General features: G+C 38.8%; 1 protein-coding gene across 1 annotated transcript in view; it reads right to left on the bottom strand.

Moving 5' to 3' along the window:
* Nucleotides 1-22067, bottom strand: part of LOC145978180 (uncharacterized) — a 33059-nt gene extending 10992 nt beyond the window's left edge. The window contains exons 1-3 of the mRNA XM_083110620.1: nt 21956-22067; nt 4604-5578; nt 2181-2407 (exon numbers count right to left, since the gene is read on the bottom strand). Of these exons, the coding sequence (XP_082966746.1) occupies nt 2181-2407; nt 4604-5578; nt 21956-22061 (1308 nt within the window). The 5' untranslated portion in view covers nt 22062-22067. The remainder of the gene's footprint in view (nt 1-2180; nt 2408-4603; nt 5579-21955) is intronic.
* Nucleotides 22068-24654: the final 2587 nt, after the last annotated feature.

Raw genomic sequence — 24654 nt, forward strand, 5'->3', positions numbered from 1 at the left:
TGGGAAAAAAATCATCTTGGCCTTCACTCGAAAATTCCGCTGAAAAGCTTGTCTACTGTGCTACGTGCAGTGGGATCCATGAGTATTACAGTGCTAATAGTCCATCACCATTGTTCGTGCACTTTATTTGACCAAAAGAGCTTCAAGAATTGAAAGAAAACTCAAAACAAGCTGTTGACAACTTCTGCATCAAGATACATAAAAATCCATCGCTTAAAAACACATAGGATGTAAGAGAAAATTAATGAAAATAGTCATGGATACTTTGCACGGTAATACTCATGGATCCCACTGTACATAATATAGATAGACATTCACGTTCCATAAACTCGGCGAGCAAGCTTTCTGCTTAGAGCACAGAATATATCGCCTGTGTGTCAACAGATGAGAAAGATGTCTTTGCGTACACGAAAGAAAGTGGTAGATAGCATGAAATTCACATGATATGGTGTTTATTTTTGCACTTGTTACAAATTGTGCTTTAATGAAACGACACAGGCTACCGTTGGTTGGGCAATGAGTGAAGTACACAAACAATCCCACGTAAGTGATCAGTAATGTAAAAGAACTTGACGATGTAGATGTCCTTGAATTTTCTTGACACTGCTCATTCCCCTTAGCTACTATGTTATAAAACAATACAGAATACTTCTGAAAATGCCCTCGTACATTGTTCTCCACAATGCTAGTTCTACAGTACTGACATGATACCAAAGAATGGGGTGGGGGTTGCAACTAAGTGCCCTATCTCGGTGAGTATCGCTCGGGTACCTAAAGCGCCAGTTTGCATGTTTGGGAACTGCGGGAAATCATCACAAAAAACAGTTGTGAACTACTCACAAAGTTCTTATCTAACACAAATAGTTCTTGTGACATCGTTTACTTTCCTTTGCAGTCTATCCAACATGAACTTCAGACTTGGAAACACATTAAGCCTGTGCTTCTTGATAGTTCAGGCATAATAACTACTTGCACACAAGTCTATTTTCTAGGTCATGCAAGTCTTCTCTCTCTCTCTCTCTCTCTCTCTCTCTCTCTCTCTCTCTCTCTCTCTCTCTCTCTCTCTCTCTCTCTCTCTCTGCTGTCTTCCGTTCCGCTTCCTGCTTCGCTGCAGAAGTGTTCTCTTTTGTCAAAGGGGAATCGAAACCTTGACACACTTCAATTTAACCCTTCCGAACTGTTGTCGTCACGCGACGCTGCGCCTCCGAACTGAGTTCATTCTGATGAACTTCAATGCAGCAGAATTCAATCAGAACTCGAGGTCACTTCCACGCAAATAAACACAGCTTATAACTTCCTCTGCTATGTTCTACATTTGCTGTATCTTAGCTTCATGCGGTGGTATCTTCAGGAAGTTTCTTTCAAGTTGTCTCAAAGGTGGATGAAATATTTTCAGGTATACCTTGTTTGGAAGATTCAGTCTTTCTTTCTTTCTCTTAATTCCTCTCCCTCCTTTTTTTCGCTGTATTTGTCTTTCCCTCTTATACTTTTGTATGAGTGTGATTCTAGCTATACTGAGGTCATTCACAAACCTGTGAAACATTTGAGAAATTCACCACAGATAAATATGCAACGGATACTGAAGTGAACAGCTGTGCATCAAAAGTTAATTTACTATATCTAAATAGCATTCCCAGTATTAAATCGACGTAATTACTTGTTGGTGACATTGCGACGACCAAAGGATTGCCAGTGATACTCGAACGGGAGGAGAAGGAATAACTTTCAGCTGGACATGTCGACAGCGCAAGCTAGGTGAAATATGATGGAATGATTTCCCCTTCAGTTTGCCGCAACGAAGGACGTCTATTTGCCCCTTCAACCCCTCTACTTAAATATTCTATATTTGTTGGTTCAAATAAACAAGTGAAAGGAAAGGAATATCAATAATTCGGTCGTGCCAGAGTTATCGAAGACACTACGAGATAATAGAGGGAAGCAGAATTAGCTATACTTATTTCTAGTGACGGCGATTAGGCAGATGCCCCCGCCCCCCCCCCCACTTTTTGCAATTTTTGCCCCCGCACTGCTAAACCTTATCTACGAAGGGAAAGCAAAATGTCATTGCCTCCCAGTTCTGGCATCTTGCCCCCCATTTTGGAACCCAATCGCCGTTTCTAGTGGTTTAACTGATAGTTCCAAGACCTGCCACCTGAGCGTGACAGGCCATTGGGCCTTACCTTTGCTTCCGGCTCCTCTTCATAAGCTAAGTTGGTGGCGCCTCCTTCGAACACGTGGCGCCTGTTGGCATCTCCCAGCCCCTTCCTCTTTCTGTACTTCTTCCAGAGTAGGAGCAGAACGATCACTATGACGAACACCAGCAGAGACACGGAGACCACTACAGTGATCAGTATCCACCGCTTGTCCTTCGTCCCAGAAGAAAAAAACTCTGGTTCTTTGACATAAGCTGCGAATACAGAGATGCTTTTCTTTCTCATCAATACATAATCATTTTTAGTATTTAGAAGCATATTTTTTAAACATTAAACAGAACACTTTTCAACCTCATTTTTATTATTATTATTATTTGCTTTTTCGTAAGTTTGAAATGCCTGATCTACAGGGATAAGAGCAGAAATAAAGGATGCATCAAAAAGAAGAAGAAGAAGAATCAGCAGTAGAATTTGGCTGTTGTTAGTCTCAGGTTTATAAATTCTGGCTTGGTGTTTCCATATTTGTAGGTCAGTTCCGATAAGCCTATCTGGTGGACTTGAAATAAACTTTGTATCAACACGTTAGGTCTTGTAGTATCTGGCGAATAACAATGAATTATTGAAGACTATACCACTACAAGAAACATGTCATTCAACACACTTCAATGACATGTTTCTTGATATGACACTTGCTGACCGATTACGTTGAGTGCTGAAATCACGATGTCGCTATCATAGGCGCCGACTCCATGGGGCTTCGGGGGGCTCGAGCCCCCCAATGTTATCGATCTGGGGCAGAGCCCCCAAATAATTTTGCTTAAGAGAATCTAATGTATTTTACTTCTTTTATAAAGTTTACTCTGAATTCTGCCTCATAAACTTAACTTTAAATATACATTTGAAATGTTCTAGACCATCAACTTTGGGGGACTGAGACCGCTAAACCATCAACTTTGGGGGGGCTATGACCAGAGACAGCAAAACACATGACTTATTACTATATACTAAATATAGATATAATTATGAGTATTGTCAACATTTTTACTAAAAAGAGTTTCATAAGAAGATGTGCATGAACTAGGAGAGTAGATGGGACGTTCGGGCTACAAATAGCTCTCACATGACATTCAGAACGAGATCATTGATATATTAGGGAGATTTGTTTTGCGCTCCGTGGTAGCAGATATTAAAAGTCGGGAATATTTTGCTATTATGATTGACGAAACTTGTGACATATCCATCCGTGAACAATTGACATTTTGCATTCGAACTGTAAATGAAAATTTTAATTTTTTGAGGAATTCATGGGCTTTTACGAGATTCCGAACACTGAGGCCAAAACTTTAAAAAGGGAGGGAGTGAGTCATTCATTAATTTATTTCAGTGATCAGAGCCCCCCCCCCCAATAATTTTGACAAGTCGGCGCCCCTGGTCGCTATCAAAGGTTGCAGGTTCAAGTTCAGCAAGGGTATTCCCTTGTGAGTGACCTTCATCAACTTCGTCTTCATTTCTTCGCCAAAGATCATTGTCTCAAATCGTTTACTTAACGAGTTAGATTGCTATGCATTGATTTTTTTTCAGAAGTTGTTTTCTGTCACAATGTTCTATGGTTAAAATTATATGTATCCATGTATGTGGATTGTGTATATACATGATTCTATTGTGATATGTCCAAGAATGTGCAAGGGAGAGAATCAGGGGTGGCTGTACAACAAGACAATAAAGCTGCAGAACATCCAAATTACTTGGGGAAATATTCTGACACTACATTGCACAATATATGCACCACAATTTGATATCATTTGCTCTATTAATGGGGATGATCTATCTTGTAATCCGATTTGGTTTCAGGTTGCCATTTTTAAGAAAGCGTATCCTTATATTTGAAGCTTAAATTCGCACTTTTCTGCCACCTTAATATATACATGTCTTCTAAGTAGGGGTTATATGTTACTGGAATGATCCACACTACCCATCAGCGTCCCCAGTGTTTATTTTGCCTTCGCGATCTGTGAACAACGTGGTCTCTTATCCCTTCGACAATTTTATCTTGCCCTTTAGACTATCTACTTCGTCCATAAGGTTCATGGGCAGCTACAATTCAGAACAGCGTTCCCAACTGCTAGAAACGAAATACGCAGTTTAGAGCGTGGCAATGTGCTGTGAATCGTGCAATCATGTGATAAAGCAGACTTCCTAAAAACAAAAGATTGTACTAATATTAATCTACCATTCTTGTTTGTAAAACAATATTTTGACACGAGCCGCCACTGAGATGTATGACCACCAGGGGTGGTTATGTTGTTTTTTTTAATCACTCCTACATTTTACCATCTTTTCTTGCATGTGGCATTATTTTTTATTGTTCTTACATAACGAAGTGAAATGGGGGTTTTAAGCCCCTTCAACCCAACCCCTCTTTGAGCATGCTAACTTACATGTATACTTACGTTCTGCTTTGGTGATAATGAAGTAACCCAACTCATTGGTCACTTCGAACTCGGTAACTAGTCTCATATCATACACGGCCGTTTTAGCCAGTATGGGATTCCCGCCAACATGCACAGAATACAGGAGCTCCACCTCCCGTTCTTCTTCCCGTGCCGTCACATTGTGAATATGAACCTCGACTTGTTCTTGAATGCGCCCGAATCCCCTCCTGAACCGCGGCGGTGGCGCTGGTGTCGTCGAGCTTCCGTTGCTGATGCCCAGGTGCTGGTCCTGCTGCCTTTCGAACGCAGTCTTGTACAGTTTGGCTAGTTTATCTTGCATCGTGGTTCGTAGCTTGTTCTGCGGAATTTCGTTGATGCTATCGTTTCCTTTGAACACAGTTATGATCCAATATTTCTTGTCCGGGGGTGCGATCGGGGGAGAATACGTTGTGGAAGTCGGCGTTTCGAGGGTGGCTATTGTCGAAAGATCCGGCGCTAGCGTCGCCGTTGGTTGCGGAAGTCCGTCATGGTACGTGGGACTGACAACAGGGATCGTCGGCGTCACTTCCGGTGCGGACGGATGGATCAAAGATGGCGTCAAAACGTCCACGGGCCACGACGGCTCCACGCTAATGACGTCACTTGATAAACAGTTAACACTGCACGTCCTCTCACTTTGCGTCCACAAGGTGGTGTACAGAGGAGTTGGATACACTGTCGTGATTATGGTGGTCGTCTTGAACACTGTGGTCATCTTCCACGTGGCCGGAATTCTCCCGTCCGACCTGTCGCCGTCGTCCCCGTCGCCGGAGCCCGTCCAGAAGAAATCCTCCAGGCGGTACGTCCGGAGGAGGCCGGATCGTGGACGGAACGGGGGCGCTCGTCCTTCGGCTACGGGGACCACATTGCGAGGGCTGTTCTGCTGCTGGTACTGGTTCTTCTGCTGCGGGTAGTGGGCGTGGTTGCGGTTAGAACTCTCCTCTGCTACATAACCTGAAAGGGAGATACGATAGTCAGTGGGCCTGGTAGTCTGTTTGGTCTAGGTTTATGGGTGTGCACCTCAGAAGTGCTGTCACTCATCCAATTGTTCAGACTACTTGTTGCTAATGCTAATGATGCTAATTGTATTGTCATTCCAATCCATCTTTCACTGATAATGAACACATGGTAAAGTTCTATTTCATGAAATAAAAAAAAAATGCAAATTGGAAATTCCCCGGTTGACCTTGGAGAGTTCACTGACCCAAGACAGAAGAACCTATCTGCTTTCTCCGCTTGCTGAAATCAGCTTCGAAAAGTGCGAACCTAAGTCGAAGAGAGAGGCAGATTGCAGGTAGAAACTCTTGGAAGGTGAAATGGAATGGGAACCTTTGATTGATTGATTGAATTGTTGTTTTAAGTCCACTTTATGCACAGAAAGGCTAATCGGGACTGGACCTACAGTTTAAAGTGGAATCCAAACCACTGTGCCATGTACCTCCACCGGGTATCGAACCCGGGACCCCTTGATTACAAGGCGACGACGCTACCACTGCGCCATCGGGGAGGCCCTGGGGACCTTTGATACTGTGATATAAGTATAATGGAAATGAATTGCATTCCAGATATATTTGGGTGTGCATGTGCGACTGTGCGAATAGGCACGAGCCGCCCCTGACGATAGTCACTTGACATGCGATTACTGTCTTGGTTAGTGGCAGTCATGTTACATTAGCATAATATCTGTTCTCAAATTACCACTGCTTTCTTCCCAATAGCTTCGTTGAATTCAAATGGTCCCAGGTATGTAACCGGAGGAGGTACAGTCATCTGCAATAAAATTGGAACACTTAGGTCCTGAAATAATCGCTCCCCTGCATGCTGTTATTCAGGTGACTCATTTTAGTGATGCGGAATCCGTTTAAAGTTGTATACCATTGGTGTAATGGTTGCATTAAACATAACGACTTCCCCACATGCTTCTCAACATGAATTGATCCATGGGGATCGAACCCTTTTGCTATTGCACGCATCACGTGTACTATATGTAGTCACGACAGTTTTGGGTTGTAGTGATAGTGTTGAAATTCCATGGAGTTATTTTATTTGACACTCTAAGATGGCAAAACAGCATGTAAGCTTTTACTTTACGAAGTTTATTTTTGAGAGCTAGATAGGAAAGTATATTACATTTAAGATCTCCGTTTTCGTATTTTAATAATTTGGTTAATTTCTCTTGTTTCATCTTAAATATGCACTGACCACTTGAGTATCTACCTAGAAGAAGTAAAGCATCCATAAAACGAATTCCTTCACTTCATCGGTGGCAAGGGCTACTTCCCAAGGTATTATCAAAACTTGAACTCATATAATGTGTTCATACTGACATGACTTATTTGTAGTCATCTCATGATACATGCAATCCAACATGTAATTTACACAGAATTATTACATAATGAATTTTATAAGAGTTACCATATTTTATGAAGTGAAAAAAGATATTTCGTTTTTTCTAAATTTTCGAAACCAGCTGTACTTGCTTTTAACTTCATCTGAAAAATTCTATATTCGTTTCTGCATTTTAATGTGTAATGTAAATAAAAATACAACAACAAAACACGCTAAATAAAATGGGTGCTACACGATACTACATTCAAATGAACGTAGATACGAGTTCGAGTCCAAGATAACGCGATAAGCAGAGATAGTTTGTATAGATTTGTGATAATAATAATAATTATAATAATAATAATAATAATAATAATAATAAATCGTCTTTATTAGAGCGGGCGTGTTTCGGCCTCGAGGGCCACTCTTACAACAAACCCTTGTCTGGGTGATTAATAAAAAGTAAAGTACAAATGGAATATAGTATGAACATATCCTGATTAAATGTATGATGGATGAACATCGAATACAAAAATACAAATTGAATAAAAATAAGAAAGAAAAAAGGATTATATGTATAAACTAATGGACATAGATATCTAATGTTCGTCGCTTTCATCTTTAGTACATGTACATGTATAAAGTCCGCTGGAACAATGAATGAAACAGCAATAGCAATACTAATAATAAATTAAAAAGAGAAATTATGAAATGTACAATGCTAATAGTTATAACAAGTTACATGAACAGAGTTGCCAATTATTACAATGGATATATTTTTTAAAAAAAAAAGTAGATCGTGATTATGTGCTTGGCTGCCTTGCTAGTACCTAGGTAGATGATTTTTTAGTTTGTTTTTAAACTGCAAATGACACTGGATGGATGTTAGAGAGGGTGGAAGGGAATTCCATTCTTTGGTGGCAGATACGATGTACGATCTTCCGTAGGTTGTTGTATTATGAACTGGAACTGACAATACATTTTTCCGTCGCATTACATGTTGATGCCTACTCGAATTTGTAATCAGTTTTTCAAAAAGATATCCAGGTTGTTTGCTTGTTAGTAGTCTACTTTATGTGTTAAAGTTAGTAACTGATATTTGGCGAAATTCTTTGTGCTAAGACAATTTAAACGGTGTAAGTATTTTGAAATGTGGTCCCTTTTTTGAGCTTGTAAATGAATCTCATGCATGCATTCTGTAGTTTTTGTAGTTTATTAGGTATGGAGCTGCGTGCATTAAAAGCAACTATGGCTCCATAGATTAACCGTGATGATACTAGGCTTTCGCACAACTTTTTTCTTAACCTCAGTGCCTACAATGTTCTTTAAGTGGTACAAGGCTCGAAGAGATTTGTTGGCTTTCTTTATCTGCGTTGAGATATGATCTGACCATTCTATGTGGGAATCGACCGGCCGCGGTGTTAGTTACGATTTCAGCAATGGTAGTATCATGTTGTGACTTTATATACTTATTTCTAACGTTTTAAATTTATTGTAAAGGATTTGTAGGGAACCCAGACATTTTTACTCTCGAAAACCTAATGAACCAGATTATCAAACAATGTAAACTAAGAACTGTGAGATACAAAGTAGGAAATCGAAAGATGAGACCAGTACAAGTACAATCATTTGTATATGATGACGACATTGCCCTGGTGGCTAGGAATAGAGAGGAGTTACAGAAGGCGGTAATTGAATGGGCAAGTACAATAGAAGACAAAGGAATGAGCATGAACACAGATAAGAGTAAAGTGATGGTGGTGACAAAAGAGAGAGAAACTGCCCCCTAAACATACAGTGGAAGGAGAAGCAGCTGGAACAAGTAAACACATACACATACCTAGGAACAATCATAACGTCAGATGGAAGAATGGATGAAGAAGTGAATAATAGGGTACAAAAGGCAAACCAAGTGTACTATCAACTCAACAACACTTTAATTGGTAAACAGGAAATAAGTGAACAAACGAAGATGATGATTTACAAGACAATCTACATTCCCACATTGCTGTATGGAACAGAGAGCTTAACATTATTACCAAAACAGAATAGCAGATTTCAAACAGCAGAGATGAGATACCTACGAAAAGTAGTAGGAAAGACTAGAAGAGATAGGATTAGAAATACCACAATTAGAGACCAGTTACAGCAAAAACCACTATTGGAAATAATAGAGAGAAAGGCACTGCAATTGTTTGGACATGTTACAAGAACGGAGGAGGATCACAAGCCTAGATAGGTGCTGGGGGCCAGGCCAGAAGGCAAGAGAGGAAGAGGACGACCAAGAGTTCAATGGGAAGAGTATGTGGAAAAGATAGGAAAGAAAAAAGGGAAAACAATGCCGGAAGTCCGAAAACTAGCCTTGGACCGAAAAGTGTACAGGAAGTGGATGATGAAACCCGACGCATAATGGCAGAAGGGGATGGAAAAGAAGAAGAAGAAGAAGAAGAAAAACCGAACACACAAATAAGGCACCGTCTAATACCTGCCTCGGCACAGCTCAAACTGACACGCCTCATTGAAGTACGTTGGGTACATCTTCGTGTAATGAAATTTGAGAAGCTAATTAGTTCATATACGTGCTGCAAATTAATCGTCCGTGCTGTTTTGCTCTCATTCAAGTAGTTCTGGGACTAGTTAAATATCCTTACCTGTGAATTAACTTCAAGTTTTGTTATAACTGTGCAAAATTGCAAACCTTTTTTTCTGCGTTCATCTGTGAAGAAAAACTGCTATTAACAACAGCCCGGAAGCGATGGATTTCACTGTGAAGGTTCAACATGCCGTGATCAAGTTTTGTCAGCACGTTGTGAAAAAGCCGTCAATATTCATCATCAGTTGAGAGCTGTTTCTAGGGAAATGACCTTGCAGACTGTACTGGCATTCAACTGACAATTTGCCAAGGTCCGACAGTCCCATTTGCAGAAAACATGGTCGCGCTGAGGCCCTTGTTATGGTGACAGAAAGCTAGCTATTGCCGGTGCCTGTAACCTTACAAGATTATCTCATGTTAACGTCGAAAGATTTTTGACAGAAAACTTGACGTTGACCAAGAGCAGTTCACGTTGGGTCCCTCGATAGCTGAATAAAAGAAAGAAGAGCTCCCTGCAGACAATTTCCATGAGTCTTCTGACAAGAAACAAAGCTACGAATCGGTAAATGTTGGAGTCTGTGATCACAATGGAGGAAAACGTTATTCCCCTCTTCAATCCAGAAACAACCAAGATAAAAAAAGAGAGTCCAAACTAGGGAACGAAACTTTAGGTAATTTTTTTTTTTCTGCGATAAGAGAGACCTTCGTTTTTGCCAAAATTCTGATCATAGCCTTATATATCAACACAGCAAATTTTATTTTACATAAAAACACATATTTTCCACTTTTCCGTATGTAAATACATATTTTGCGAATTTTCATTTTAAATACATAAAATCGCTCATTGACTTCAGCTACCTCGTAATCCTCGAAGGAAAAATGTTTATTCTCCGCACCTCCTTCATATCGAGAGTGCTAGGTTTGTTTTGTGTTTGAACACGCTCGCTGGCAGACTTCTGGCGCCTCGCCTACGATCCTATTGGCGGAAAATATTACCCCCACTGGATCTAACGCAAAAGTGCTAATGTCTAAATCTACAGATTTTTTTGGGAAAACCAAGGTTTTCAATCTTTGTGCCAAATTGCACATGTTTTGGTAGGTGAGGAAGAGGAAGCTTTGGAAAATTTCAGCGTTAGTGACATTTCGTGCTTCAAATATGCAAGAATTGTTTCTTGTGACGTGGGGCGATCTTTCTCACAATATACGTAAGATGCTTTTTAGAGATAATCGTCACAGATTTACAATGGAGAATTTGGAAAAAACTATGGTGATCCACTGCAACTCTTCCAAAGAAATAGCTCACTAAGAGGTAAGCATTTAGAAACTGATCTCAGGTGTTAAAAATGCATGTAATATTTTCTTTTTGTTACCAAATGTTTTCCATTTTTGTCACATATTTTCCTGTTTTTATCACATATTTTCAACATTTATGACACATAAAAAAATTATTTCTGAGTTTTTTAGCACATAAAGTTCCGTTCCCTAGTCCAAACATTAAAAACATTCCTCTTCACCTCCCAGGAAATTGCACCAAGTCCCTTCGAATGCCAAGGTTTTTATGCCATCTTCTGGGACAAAAGGGAATTAATTCTGTCTGACTCCAAAAGACAAACAAATCAGGCCAGTATCTCCTTGAAATTTTGGATAAATCATTGCCTCCTGCAGTGCAGCAACATCGACCAAACTTCTCACAGTCAGTTTTTTTCTTCTGGGATAATGCACAATGTCAGACATTCAGAATTGTGATAAGACTACTCACACACTACTCTCACATCATCTAACTCCAAGCGACGTCTTGCTGTTTTCAGACCTGAAGGATTCATTGTGGAGCTGATATTTTGCATCCATAAATGTCCTGGAAAGTGCGATTTCTAGTGTACAAAAACATATCCTCTAAAATAATTTTTCAGGCGTCTTTGATGGCTGGTAAAGAAGATGGCAACGATGTTAGATGGAGATTATGTTGACAGAAATATATAATTCCAAATTTAACAACTTTGGAAGATTTGGCAAAACGGTACGGAATTTTGGTATGCACCTCGTACATATTGACTACCAATTTAGTCTAATAATTATTATATCATACGTGCTTCTCACCACCTTTATACATTATCTCAAAGAATGAGTTTCACAAATTCATCCTAGTTTCCTTAACTATACTAAGACATGACTCAATAACGTTGTTATTACTGAGACTGCAGATTATTCCTAACTTTATTTCTATAGCTGATGTTATTTTTTGATACATTCTGAATATCAGCATATATAGGCCTAAGTCTTCACGTTGGAGACAAATGAGTTCGTTAAGAACTTGTCCAACATGTTAAGAACTTGTCCAACATGTTAAGAGCAAATCAGCGGGAAAAGAAAGTTTCAGTCAAACAATAAAGCATCATGAAACAAGATGAATGGCTGAACATCAGGGACCTGGTCTCTAGTTATCCGGCTCGTTAAAGCAAGCGAATGAAAAGCTCTGGCACCATGCGATATCTCCTATAGGTTTATATGTGGTAGTCAGGCTCTGAGAAAAGAAAACACCTCATTGCGGTGTCTCGTAACAGTGAGGAACACAAGGCGTTGGTACAGAGAGTTCCACATGTAAATTATACGCACAGTCGATCAACAAGTAAAAATTTGGCCTCCTCGATGGCGTAGTGGCAACGTCGCCGCCTTGTAATCAAGGAGTCACAGGCTCGATACGGTGGGAGCCCATAATGTTTCGGATCCCACTTTAAACTGTAGGTCCAGTCCCGAGTGGACTTAAAACAAAAAAAATTAAATACTCAAACAAGCAAAAACAGAAGCTGTTTTGCCTGCAAACATGAGTTAAGTACAATACAAATGACAAGGGGATAAAGCTTTACTACAATGGGGTGGAATGTTTAAAATATAATTTATTAATTATACACTAAATATCTTTCTTGTTACAATAATGACCATTTAATTTCCTTTCAAACGATTTGTCACTCAACATTTTTCAAATGGAATACTTCTGCCTAAACTAATATATTTTTTCGTATCTCTTATATAAAACACGGCTTTGTTGCTATTTTTCCTTTCCATTTTCTTTCCTATTGCCTTGTCTACTTTTGGGGAAGGTTTCTACTTTCATGTCCTGTTACTTTTCTTCTTTTTATATTTTTCTTATTTCTTTCTTGCTTCATTTTCTGCAATTCAGATTCGTTTAGATTCTGTTCTTTATGTTCTTATCCTCTTCAATTTTCGTTTCATTTTCTCTTCTCCTTTCCTTGTAGTTTTTGCTTTCCCTTTAATTTTTCCTTGCAGTTAAGTCTCTCTACATATTTTCGTGTCATTTTGCTTTTTCCTCATTTGTTTTACATTTCCATGTCTCTTTTTTTTCATACCATTTCATTCGTTTTACAGTATTTCTCGTTCTCCTGTTTTCCCGGTCTTAATAAAACTTGCACATATTGTTTATACGAAAGACACAAATGGAGGGGAGGGGTTTGTAATAACAAAGATAACAATCCTGTTTAACCAGATGAGCGAAGACACGCACAATCACTCACGAAAACATGACACTCGATCCTACCATCACGGATCATGTTAACGAGTGATCAAACCGACATCAGAACGCAATCAAAGTTGAGCCAGGATTTACCAAAGATAAGAAAAAGAAACCGGAGGAACCGTAAAACACGCACACGCACCAAGATGCACCATCCCGGGTCTCACGCACTTTCTGGCTGTTCCTTGCACCGCCTGTCTCCGGCCAACGACCTGCATTGCTGGGATCAATTCACGTCAGGAAGTAAATTTTGCTCGACTGCCAGGGGGCGATCTCGCGCACTGTACCCCCCCCCCCCCTTTAGCCCGAGCATGAAGCGAGGCGCAAGATTAATGGCAGAGGAACACCTCCTGACTTTTTTGTCTGTTGAGGTGGGTGGGGGGAGGCACAACGGTGACCACGCTATCAATTATGGCTTCGGACAACCACGGTCGAATGTTGAAATCGGTTTCAGAACAAATTCTTGTCGCTGAAAGTGTCTCTTAGGTAAATCTTTCAGTTTAGCACATTACGCTCATGCATAAGTTGGTAGCGTTTTGTTCACTGCGACAAAAGTTTTTATTAAATACCCACAGAAGACAGAAAATAATTAGTAATATATTATCCTTCATTTTCTATGACCAGGGAACGGATTTATACGATTTTTATATGTGCTAAATATGTAAATACGTACGAATTTAGTTATTTTCACCAAAATTTGGTTAAATATGGACTTAAAATTTATCTTTTTAATAATACGTATAAGACGCTACACGAGCTACATAAAATACAATACGCTTACATCGACATTAATTGTAAAACAACACAAAATGTGTTTTCATTTTTTGTTTCCAAAACAATGAATAGCAAAATTTTGTTGTAAGTGATCGAGCATGAATTTCCTTCTGTTGAAAAACTCAATATGCTGACCAAGGCAGAAATTTATTTTATTATAAAACATAAACTAAACGTAACGTTTCAACCTTCTAGCAAGGTCTTTTTCAGACTCTGCACCAAGTACAAATGTAACAAGGTACAAAACAGGACGATATATATACACAAACATTACTCCTCTCCAGACTATTAGAAAGTTGTTCTGGAACATTCTAGCAGGTGGCTTTCCCTTATCAACTGTACTTTCACCTTCACCTTCACCTTCACCTTCCTTCTGTTGTCTCTTAAGATGGATTTATATTGACTAAAACTCCCTTTGTTATCGCAAGAAGTAATGGAAGTGTTTTCAAATTTGTCAGTTATTCGCAAGAAATTCACTCAACTCTTTCGGTTATACAGGAACATGTAGTTATTGAGCGAATATGGAATATATGTTCAGAAATGTTCTGAAATATGTAAATAATAGTAAAGAGAACTAAAATATGTAAAATATAGCTACGTAAAAATATGCAAAATATAAACTTTATTTTTGGAGTCTACATACCTTGATGCGCAAAGATAATATAAAATGTAACTCATTTCAACTTCATACATAAATATGTATTTACATATAAATCCGTTCTCTGTATATGACTGTCTGCCAACGCTGCGTCCGTTTCATTTCCACGCTTCAAGAAATCAGTTTGGAGTTACGGAAGTTGTCAAGCCAAGTTTAAATAGAATTTTCGTTATCAAAAAATTTTACTTGAATATTGTTGGATGGCGAGCGGAAAAGGTGGAAATCCAAGAGATCCAAGATCGGGGTAGTAAGGGGGATGCGGAATAACCTCCGAACCAAGCTCCCAGACAGCAGTTTTGTCATGTTTGTCTGCGTGTGTGTGTGGGTGGGGCGTGCATTATCGTGTTGCAGCAACACTTGATGCAGTGTTACTGGCGATTTTCTTGAATTGCGGCTGCAAGGCATCTGAGTTGTTGGCAATAAATATCAACATTCTTGTGAAGCAATTCGTAACACACGAAGCCTTATTTGTGTCACCAGACGCATAGCATTATCTTCTGTGGATGAACACTAGCTTTTGTACAGGACTCTTCTTAGTTGATAAATATGATCGATGTACGTATATATTACTCTTGATTGTCACCTCGAATAAAGAAGCTGGAAGCCAAATCAACATAACTTACGTGAGCGTTGATGATATGTTTCCAGTTTAAGATAAATGGAGTAGAAGCACAGTATTATTAAAAAAATCTCTCAACTCTAACTTTGATTGTTTACAACACGAAATGTCACGTTGGAATGTAACTTTTTCATTTGACCATAAAGTCGCTATCCTATTTCCACGAAGTGTTACACATGGCCCCTGTTGGGCGCAATCAGAGAATAGCATGGCGCCAGACACCATGGGCATTCTTTGAGACTGTCTCTTCACCAATTTCATCATATCATCACTCATCCTCATCTTCGCAATTATATAAAAGTGGCAGAAAAGTGAAGTTAATTCAACTGACAATATAAATTGGCAGTTTCTTATTCTATAGTGTATTTCTAGGGTCTCATTTTCAGCGCTTAGAATAGTTGTCTGTTTTAAACATAACAGTGTCTATAAAACCGCCCCCTAGTTTTCACGGTGCATCTAAATAAATCGAAATAAATCTCCACGTTTTGGAGCCTACTGTGCCAGGACACGAGCGAATTATTTTTTTGCATTTTACACTACAGCAAGGCAATAATTCGTGAATGAATTCCCAAGTGCAAATTGTGCAATTGCCTATAGATCCACCAAGCTTTCAGAAACCTCGGAAAATATGCGAACTTCACGCTTCCTCCCCGTAACTTTAATTAGCGACACTAGCGCCACTGCTCCCGTGCTAGGGTTTCAGATGGGTTGGTGGCACGACTCTTACTTCGTTCCCGTGTCTCCGCCTTGCGTTCCGCAAAACACACGTCTTAAGAATTTCTTGGGTTGTATAACTTCCAGGGGGACACCTTTCTGCTTCCTGAATCTCTTGTGCAGGCTTTCTTTGCTGTACACGCTAGAATATTGCACTACGACTATTGATTGTCCCGTGTATTCTTTCACTCGATTTTCTTTAAGTCAAAAGAACAAAGATTGCTTTGTGTACAGGGTGTACTTTTAAGAAAGTGCTCGAAACACTGGTCTTATTTCTTGGAATAAAGATATAACGATCTTCAATGTGTAAATGTATATTTACTTTCACTTTAAACTCCGATAGACTAATGGGGATTCTACAGTTTGAAATGCGATCCGAAATACTGTGCGATATTCTTACATCGGGGATCGAACCCGGAACCATTTCATTACAAGACGCAGCGTTACCACTACGTAAGGAAGGAGGCCTACATATAAGTGACAGAGTTGTCGATGCGGATATGTAGCGATATAATTCAACTCTTTTCAAGTCCACTTTATGCACAGAAAGGCTAATCGGGACTGGACCTACAGTTTAAAGCAGGATCCAAAACACTATGTACATCCAGCGAAGTAACGATATAAAATTCTATTGATAGCAAAAGTACACTGCACAAAAACAGACAATAGTGTAAGTGGATACAATGCAATAGCAAAATTTCAATTGCTTTGCTGGCTTTGAAAACTCCAGAAGTCTTTCCAAGTTTAATTTTGTGTGTAGAAAACTAGTCAACGCAAAGAAAAAAATAAACATGTCTTCCTTCACGCGTTTCTTGTAGTTTCTTGTTTTCAACTAAACTTCAAAATCTAAGACAAAGTGGTTAATGTAATAAAAATTTTCCGTTGGACGATTCTGTAGAACTTTAAATCAGACAAAAAATCTCTGATACTGTCGTAACAAAAGATTATGTTCCCGCTTTTTGTAATGTAAACAAACGCGTGTTCGCCGACCTCCGTGGAGGAGTGGTTAGTACAGCACGCTACGATGCTAGAGGTCTCAGGTTCGAAACTCGGCCCGGGCATGGGTGTTCTTTGTAAGTGTCCATTCATCAGTTTCATCACATCTTCACTCATCCTCATCTCTGCGATTAGCCAAAACTGGCAGAAAAGCGAAGTAAAAATAAACCAAATCACAAACAAGCGCGTGTTAAGTTTTTGAGGTTACAATCGTGCTGTTCGTGCAACGAGGAAAAATGGATTGTGAGAAATTTGCCAGCCTCCTGACACACACTTTTCCCTCCTAAAACTAATTTCTTACTGCGATATTTAGTATAGTCATTAATTCGTAATCAGTAGTCTGTGATAATCACTTCAGTACACAGCTAACTGAAGTTTTTAAGGTAAGAGTTATTTTTATGGTTTGTGCATTTCCTCGTAAGTTTGCGAAAATGCTTCCAAACTATCCGGTCAATAAATGAATGACGTACGTTGTCCTATACGTTCTCTCTATAACAATATTATTTTTGCTTGTCTATTTTTAGTTATAAGTGAAAATATTCTGAAAATGCTGTTCTGAAAATATGAGAGATTTGAAGTTGGAGGTCAAGAATCGAATTTTACAATGTTCCAGATAACGTCCGAACGTTAGTTCGAATGCGCAGTGAAGATAGTACCAACTTATATGCTCAATACTTTACAATCGGTCCCGGGTTCGATCCTCGGTGGAATCATATTGCACAGATGTTCGTATCGCACTTTAAACTGTAGGTCCAGTCCCGCGAGTCTAAAGTGAAATAGAAAAAAAAAAAAAAATTTACAGTATACGTTACACTGTACCTTTTGACCCATCCTCCTATATCCTACTTCAAAGTTACCTAACTTCACCCTAATTCATAGTAAAAGTAAAGAAAAAGAAAAATAAAGTATAATTTGTCAAAAGTTAAACCCTACTGATAAGATGTTGGTCAGGTCAAGAAACCTCCATTAAGCTAGGTTTCATATGTCAACTGTTATTTTGAGCCCTGCTGAAGGACGAAATAAGCATCGACATACAACAGTCAGATATTTTCGTGCATCATTTTTCTTCCTTATAGAAACTAGTGCAAGTTAGGTCATCATTTACGACAAAAAAACCTTATTTATTGAAGTATGTACAGCATGTATTGTGAAAAATTATTTCGATACAGTTATTGTTCCATGATACACGACATTGATCTTGTATATTCTGGGTAATTGTAGAGCTCAGCATGCTTCGTGGACAGAAACATATTTCAGAGGACAATAGATTCGACCAGAATAGCTCCAAGATAAACTTGAACTCCAGCGTACAATGCATGATGATATTTTGAGGTCGAAAGATAAAAAATCTGAACCCCATGATTAATGGCTTCCTATGCTTAGTAGCGCAGAGAACCAACAGATGGCGGAAGTGTTGAGTGCCGTAAATGCATTGGATCACGGAAGTCTAATGGTGTCTATAAGGACATCACTTTTAGCTATCAACGGGGAATTGTTAAACATGCTGTACAGTCGCAACTAATTTAATGAAATCTTGCGTAAAGTTACCATACACCCCTTTTCGTGTTTTTTATCCATTAGAGCAATGCTATTTTGTAAGATTAAATATTCTTAATAAGAACATAATAATGGAAAATATGCATAATACTCAGATCATCTATAAGCATTTAAGCTACTAACTTCTGAATCTGTTTATATTGCGTTTCTAGATAGCCCTAGTAGATTAAAAATAACAACTTGTAATCAATGAAACGCATTCACATGTAAGTTGACATTTTGGAATACTCAAGAGTTAGTCTGGTTTCTAATTCAGAAAATCGATGGAAAACAGAAAAGAAAAACAAGGATATTTCCGCAACATTTCCTGATCGACTTTTCGAAGTGACCCCTGGCCCGAAACTAATTTGTGCCTATTGTGAAAACATGATGAAGAGAATTATCTCCAAACATTTTAAAATAAACTTTGATTATTATAAGCCGACGAAAGTACTTGTCGGGTCACGTGTTTAAAAAATATAAAAGATTCTAAGCTAAATGCTGACAGGTTCAACAATTAAATCATAATCTAGCAGTCCTTTAATGTTATCTGAGCATCTGGGCATTATGTGTCAACTATAAAAAGCTGCCGATGCTCTTCTTCGCAAATGGAAATGAGTCAACGCACAATATTAATGTTAAAAATGTTTGTTCCCTTATTGTAAGTAACAGTTTTATAAGTTAAAAAGTCACATAAAGTTTATTTCATAAATATATTTCCCATTTCCACCATACATCGAAAATTCTATACTCAATTTATGAATATTAGGACATTTTATCCTTTCGTTCAGAAATTATTGGAAGAGGGGGACAAATACGAGTAATTTCGGTCTAACGGAATCAACACACATGGGCCAGAAAACAACAATAGATAAAAATTTGATTGACGTGTAACTATACTGAATTAGTATATATTTTGTTGAAATAGTGATTTTACTCGCAATGTCTTTATGGTATATGTTCGTTTCACGTTACTTTCAACATGTTGAAAGTAATGTGCAACGAACATTACCATGAAAAACATTGCGAGTAAAATCACCATTTCAACAAAATAGATACATAATTTATGGACGCCCTGTATATTGTTAGATGAAGAATGTTACTTTTCTTTACCAAGTAAGGATTCTTACAATGCGCTAATATAATATTCAAATTACAAGTAGAATGTGCCATTTGCAAATGAGACTGATGGATCACTCACGAACGTTTATGTTTTGCAATAGTTTTCCTCACTAGTAGAATATTGAGAAATAGAGTACTAAGTTGTGTTTTGTTTTAGCCAAAAAAAAAAGCATTTATCCATTTTGCGCTACAAAAAAAAGACGGTCTTGCACTCATTTCAGTGCTACTGCCAACACTTCCTGCTCAATCGCTTCCCCCTTTTTACCCAGATTGTGGTGTTTCCGCTCCGTTAAGCACGACCTTTTAACAGTTCGACTCTCTCACGTGTGAATCCCCTCAATATGTGTATGTGTGTCTCGCAACAATGCGTTTGTAAAAATACATCATTTTGAAGTCTCACGTTGAAATTCGATCTAAAAAAATTCGTAGAGCGTTAACGAAACTTCAGCACCTTTTAACTACTTGCTACTGTGAATTTCTCGTAAACTCGTTTATAAACAATTCTCGAAAAGATAATTGCTTTAAACTCTGTGGTGAAATGCTTACTGTAAACCGCCAGAGGCCTGAGGTTCGAATTCTGAGCAGGGCATGGATGTGCGAATTATCTCCATCCCATCCTCTATCTCATTAGTTCATCAGTCATATTAATTATCGTGATTAACCTAGAGAGGCAGATAAGCAAAGTTAGGTATGCTTCTCTTGTTCTGTTTGACGCCTCTCTTCGACGCTATGGACCCTCGAAACTACTATCACCCTGGCAACCATGCAGCATATGTTCACAGTTCTCTCTAACAGATTAACAATTAGGATAAGCAACATGCTTGACTCACCTCGTTTTAAAACTCATGAAAACATCCGGTGGATTTGTATGAATAAGTACAAGTTGCATAGATATTTTCAAACATCCTAATTTACAGTTTACCAAAATCTAGAACGAGACCGAGAATATCGGATAATATTTCATTTTCGTTTTGCAAAGGTCCGTCTCGTTCTCGTCAAATCACTTTATTGTTTCGATTTTTAAATGGCAGTCTAGGTATCTGTACCATCCTTCAACAGGGGGTGGGACTTTTACAGGCTGTTAACCACATTTTCGACAATTAGAGACTCGAGACGAGAAAAGGGCTTGCCCTTAGAGATGAAAACGAGATGGGCAAATATAGTTTGAGAAGAAACCCAGAAAGAGACAGCATCGGCAGACCCAGACTTGAAACAAAACTGTTTTTTTCCAGGAGGGAACAACATTTTTCCAGGGAGGGCAAGGGATATATACAGGTACTTCAAAATTGTGTCAAAGCTTTATTTTGAAGAGTAAAAAAAGCACAACGAACCAAATGAAAATTTTCACCACTCGTTTCCCAGGGGACAAGTGCCCCCCGCCCCCTTGACTGTAAGTCCATTCCTAATTATCCAATTTCAGTATAGACTTAAAACAAGCACATTTTCGTTTACGGTTGACTGTGTTCTTTTAATGTGTATTATAGTAAGTTACTGAATATAACGTAAATATTTAGGGGTGAAGCTAATTTTGAAGGGTAAAAAAGCACAATGAACCAAATGAAAATTTTCACCACTCGTTTCCCAGGGGCCAAGTGCCCCCCGCCCCCTTCACTGTAAATCCAATCCTAATTATCCAATTTTAGTATAGACTTAAAACAAGCACATTTTCGTTTACGTTTGACTGTGTTCTTTTAATGTGTATTATAGTAAGTTATTGAATATAACGTAAATATTTAGGGGTGAAGCTACAAATATTCCTAAGATATGATCCTTTAGTAGGGAGTTCAACTTGACCAACCATCCCCCCATAGCAGCAGACGCGTTTCCACAGCAGGCTAAGGTGTGCAGCACTACCATTATAAGATAGTCTTGTCAACTATCGCGCACTCCTAAGTGGCCAACACAGCAGATAACACAAACAGATGTTTTAACCAGACAGTGTACATACTAGCAGTCGTATACATTGGAGCAGTCACAACCTGTTAACCGAAACAAAATTTTCTGGTGACATTATTCGACGATGAATTTCTCATTCTAGCTCTTGTAGTTTTTGAGAAATTAACCATTCGCACTGGAGAACAGCAAGACGTGACTTCCTCATTTTATTTTTGCGTGAATATGACTGGTTGGTTTTCTTAAATTGACAATGCAACAAAAAAAATATTACTTGTAAACAAACTAAGGTCGCACTTCATGACAGGTTAGTAGCACACATTTAAAGCTGACAAAGGACTTCACCTACATCAGCAATTGTAGTTTCTTTCCGTTAGTAAAGCAAGCCCGTAAACAATTCACAACTTTCCTTGCACGAACTGAACAACACCGATCACGATTTGCAGCATGTTTCACATTGCAAACCATAACAATTGGTTACCAGGGAAGAGATTTAACTTCATTTTTACATGAGCCAAACTGCAAACTTTAAACACGAGTATTATACTAACCTCTGGGTAATCACTCACCTTTCTTGTCCGGAATTGCAACTACGGACGAAACCAAGTACGAATAAGTCGATAACAAACCCAGCAACACACCAAGGGACGCTGCAGACACACCACCTTCCGCCATGTTATCTCCCGTGTGCACTGAAGTCGGTTCGCCATCTGTTGACAGACGTACGAAGCGCGCAATCGATATCGTAATGTGGGACGCGGAAACACGCATGTCGCTCGTCAGGTGTTTTTTTTCTTTTCGAAGTTCAATAAGCTATTGTTATTTTAAAGCAATAAATGCGTCTCATAGAACATACCAAGTCAATCAATTAATCATAGGTCGTTAATTGCGCTGGTGTCGTATCCAATAATTTCGTAAGGACATGCGCCCTTTTTTTACGAGTCAACTTGTATTTTGTCATACTTTCGTTGCATTTCATGTTCATTTTTAGGGACACTGGATAAAAATGGGACTACAATCCCCGCCTTCGTCCATGGATACGCCACTGCACTTGGGATCAATATGACAGGTTTTGTATCAATATTACGATATTGTACTTGTGCCGTTCATGTTCGAAACAGATTTTCAAAAGGATAGGAAGCATTTACTGATTTCGAATTCTATTGTTGAATGAAAATACCGTGTATTTCTTTTAAATGAAATTACAGAGTATACGCACTAACGCTTGGACTTGCTATCAGGCTAAAAATGATGGGTGCCAGACTGGTTTTGACTAAAGATCTTGTTCTAATTGAAACTCACTTCTCTGCTCGATGTTGCGGTTACAGTCAATCAAAGTGCACGTTAGGTTGTGTGAAGACATTCTGTGAGTTTGCCAAGTAATATCGTTTTTTGTCTGTGTTTTTTTAATGTTGGATGTGCGGTTATTTTTGTTCGTTGTTTGATAAAAAAAGTAGCAAAAATGAGGTGCATTCTTGTTTATTAATGTTTAGGAATTTATCCATAGCCATGACATTTGTGCGACAGATGTGATTAGTCGATAATGAAAATGTCTATTATTACCATTGCGTTAAATGCTTGACAGTTTTAGTTGAACCACGATCTTTTTATAATGAATGCTTCGAATATCGTGTATGAATATTTAACAGAGTTCATTAAAAGTATGTTGAACACACCTTGATTTGCATTTCTTCTTTCGCGCCAATTTCTAGCCCATGCTTTTCTTCTTCTTCTTAAATCTTTAGCTTTGGCAATCGTAAGGGAAATAGCAGCAGTAGGTATTCTACGACTTTCTTCCTCAAGTCACTCGTTCATCTTTTCAGCTTGTCTACTCAGCGCAATGCCTTGTGGGAACCAAAAGTCTCCTAAGAAGTACCATAACGAGTATCGTGTGAAGTGAAAACTAGCAGGTGAGGAAGTACCCCACCGCTAGTCCAAGTCCAAACATCAAATCTAGCAGTCAATCCAGCTTCGTGTGATTCAGCCTTAAGTGTGTGAGGTAAAAACACATGCTATGCAAACATAATCGTTTTATCGAGTTCTTATATATTCTTGTTTACGATAAACTTTTTCTTTTAAATTCTAGTTGCAATATTCATCTATTGTGGTTCGACATAATTTTTCAAGTTAAAATCAAATTATATGTGTAATTTAATGTAATAACTAGGGAATGGATATTCAGGTTCTAAAAAAGTAGGATTTAGGACTTTATAAACTCCATTTTTAGGACTTTTAGGTACTGATAAGAACTGAATATTTATGAAATAACTAATTTCAAATGCATTTTTACACAAAAGCACTATTTTCAAGCCAATGAATTGTATTCTTTGATTATACTGCATCACCATATGCTTTTCAATGTTCTCCGTGGTGAATTTCTCCCAGTCGTCCGTGATTGACTAAGTCCACTTTATGCACAGATAGGCTAATCGGGACTGGATCTACAGTTTAACGTGGGATCCGAACAACTGTGTTATTTGCTTCCACTGGGTATCGATAAAAGTGGTTAAGGCTGCTGGTGCGCTGTCATGAGGTGCAAGGATCGAATCCTCCCACCGGCAGAAACTTTTTCAGAGACACGTGTTCACCCACAAGTTGTACTATCTCAGTTTACAGGTGCTCCTGAAGCTAATATAGCAGGAAAATGGCTGTTAAAAAGCAAGTGGCACTTTCGTCTTGTGGTTAAGGCAGTAGTTCCGCAATCAAAAGGATGAAGGATGGAATCCCCCCCTCGCACAGTGGGCCAGAATTCTGAAAATGGGGTCAAAAATCGAAATTCCTACTTTAAAGCAAAGACTTTAAACCATTAGTTCCACGTAGAACAAAGATGTGGGCTGCCTCAAAACGCAAATAGTTTCATCCAGGTGTTAACGTAAATGAGGATTTAAGTTGGTCAAAACTCATACATTTGCCAAATGCCATTACGCACAGTTTCGACCATTGAGACCGGTGTCAGGGGCGGCGCCAGAAATTTCGACCGGGTGGGCAGAAGCTCCATATTGATAGATTAGGGTGGGCAGTAAGAATTTAAGACCATATATACAGGGTGCTCGGAAATTCCCCTTACAAACTCCTAGGGCTAGTAGAGGGGACTGAGTAGACAATATTTAGAATAGGAACCCATGTCCGGAAACGTACCGTGTTGGATGTGCCTGTGTTGGTATGCAACCGGGTAGGCAGTACATGACGTCAGAAGATCACCTGATGGTACGTGACGTCTACAAATTGTTGCGTTTCACTGTCGACACAGGTGTTAATCAATGAATAG

This window comes from Lepisma saccharinum, chromosome 1 (genome assembly GCF_977018435.1).
Source record: "Lepisma saccharinum chromosome 1, izLepSacc3.1, whole genome shotgun sequence".
Taxonomy (NCBI): Eukaryota; Metazoa; Arthropoda; class Insecta; order Zygentoma; family Lepismatidae; genus Lepisma; species Lepisma saccharinum.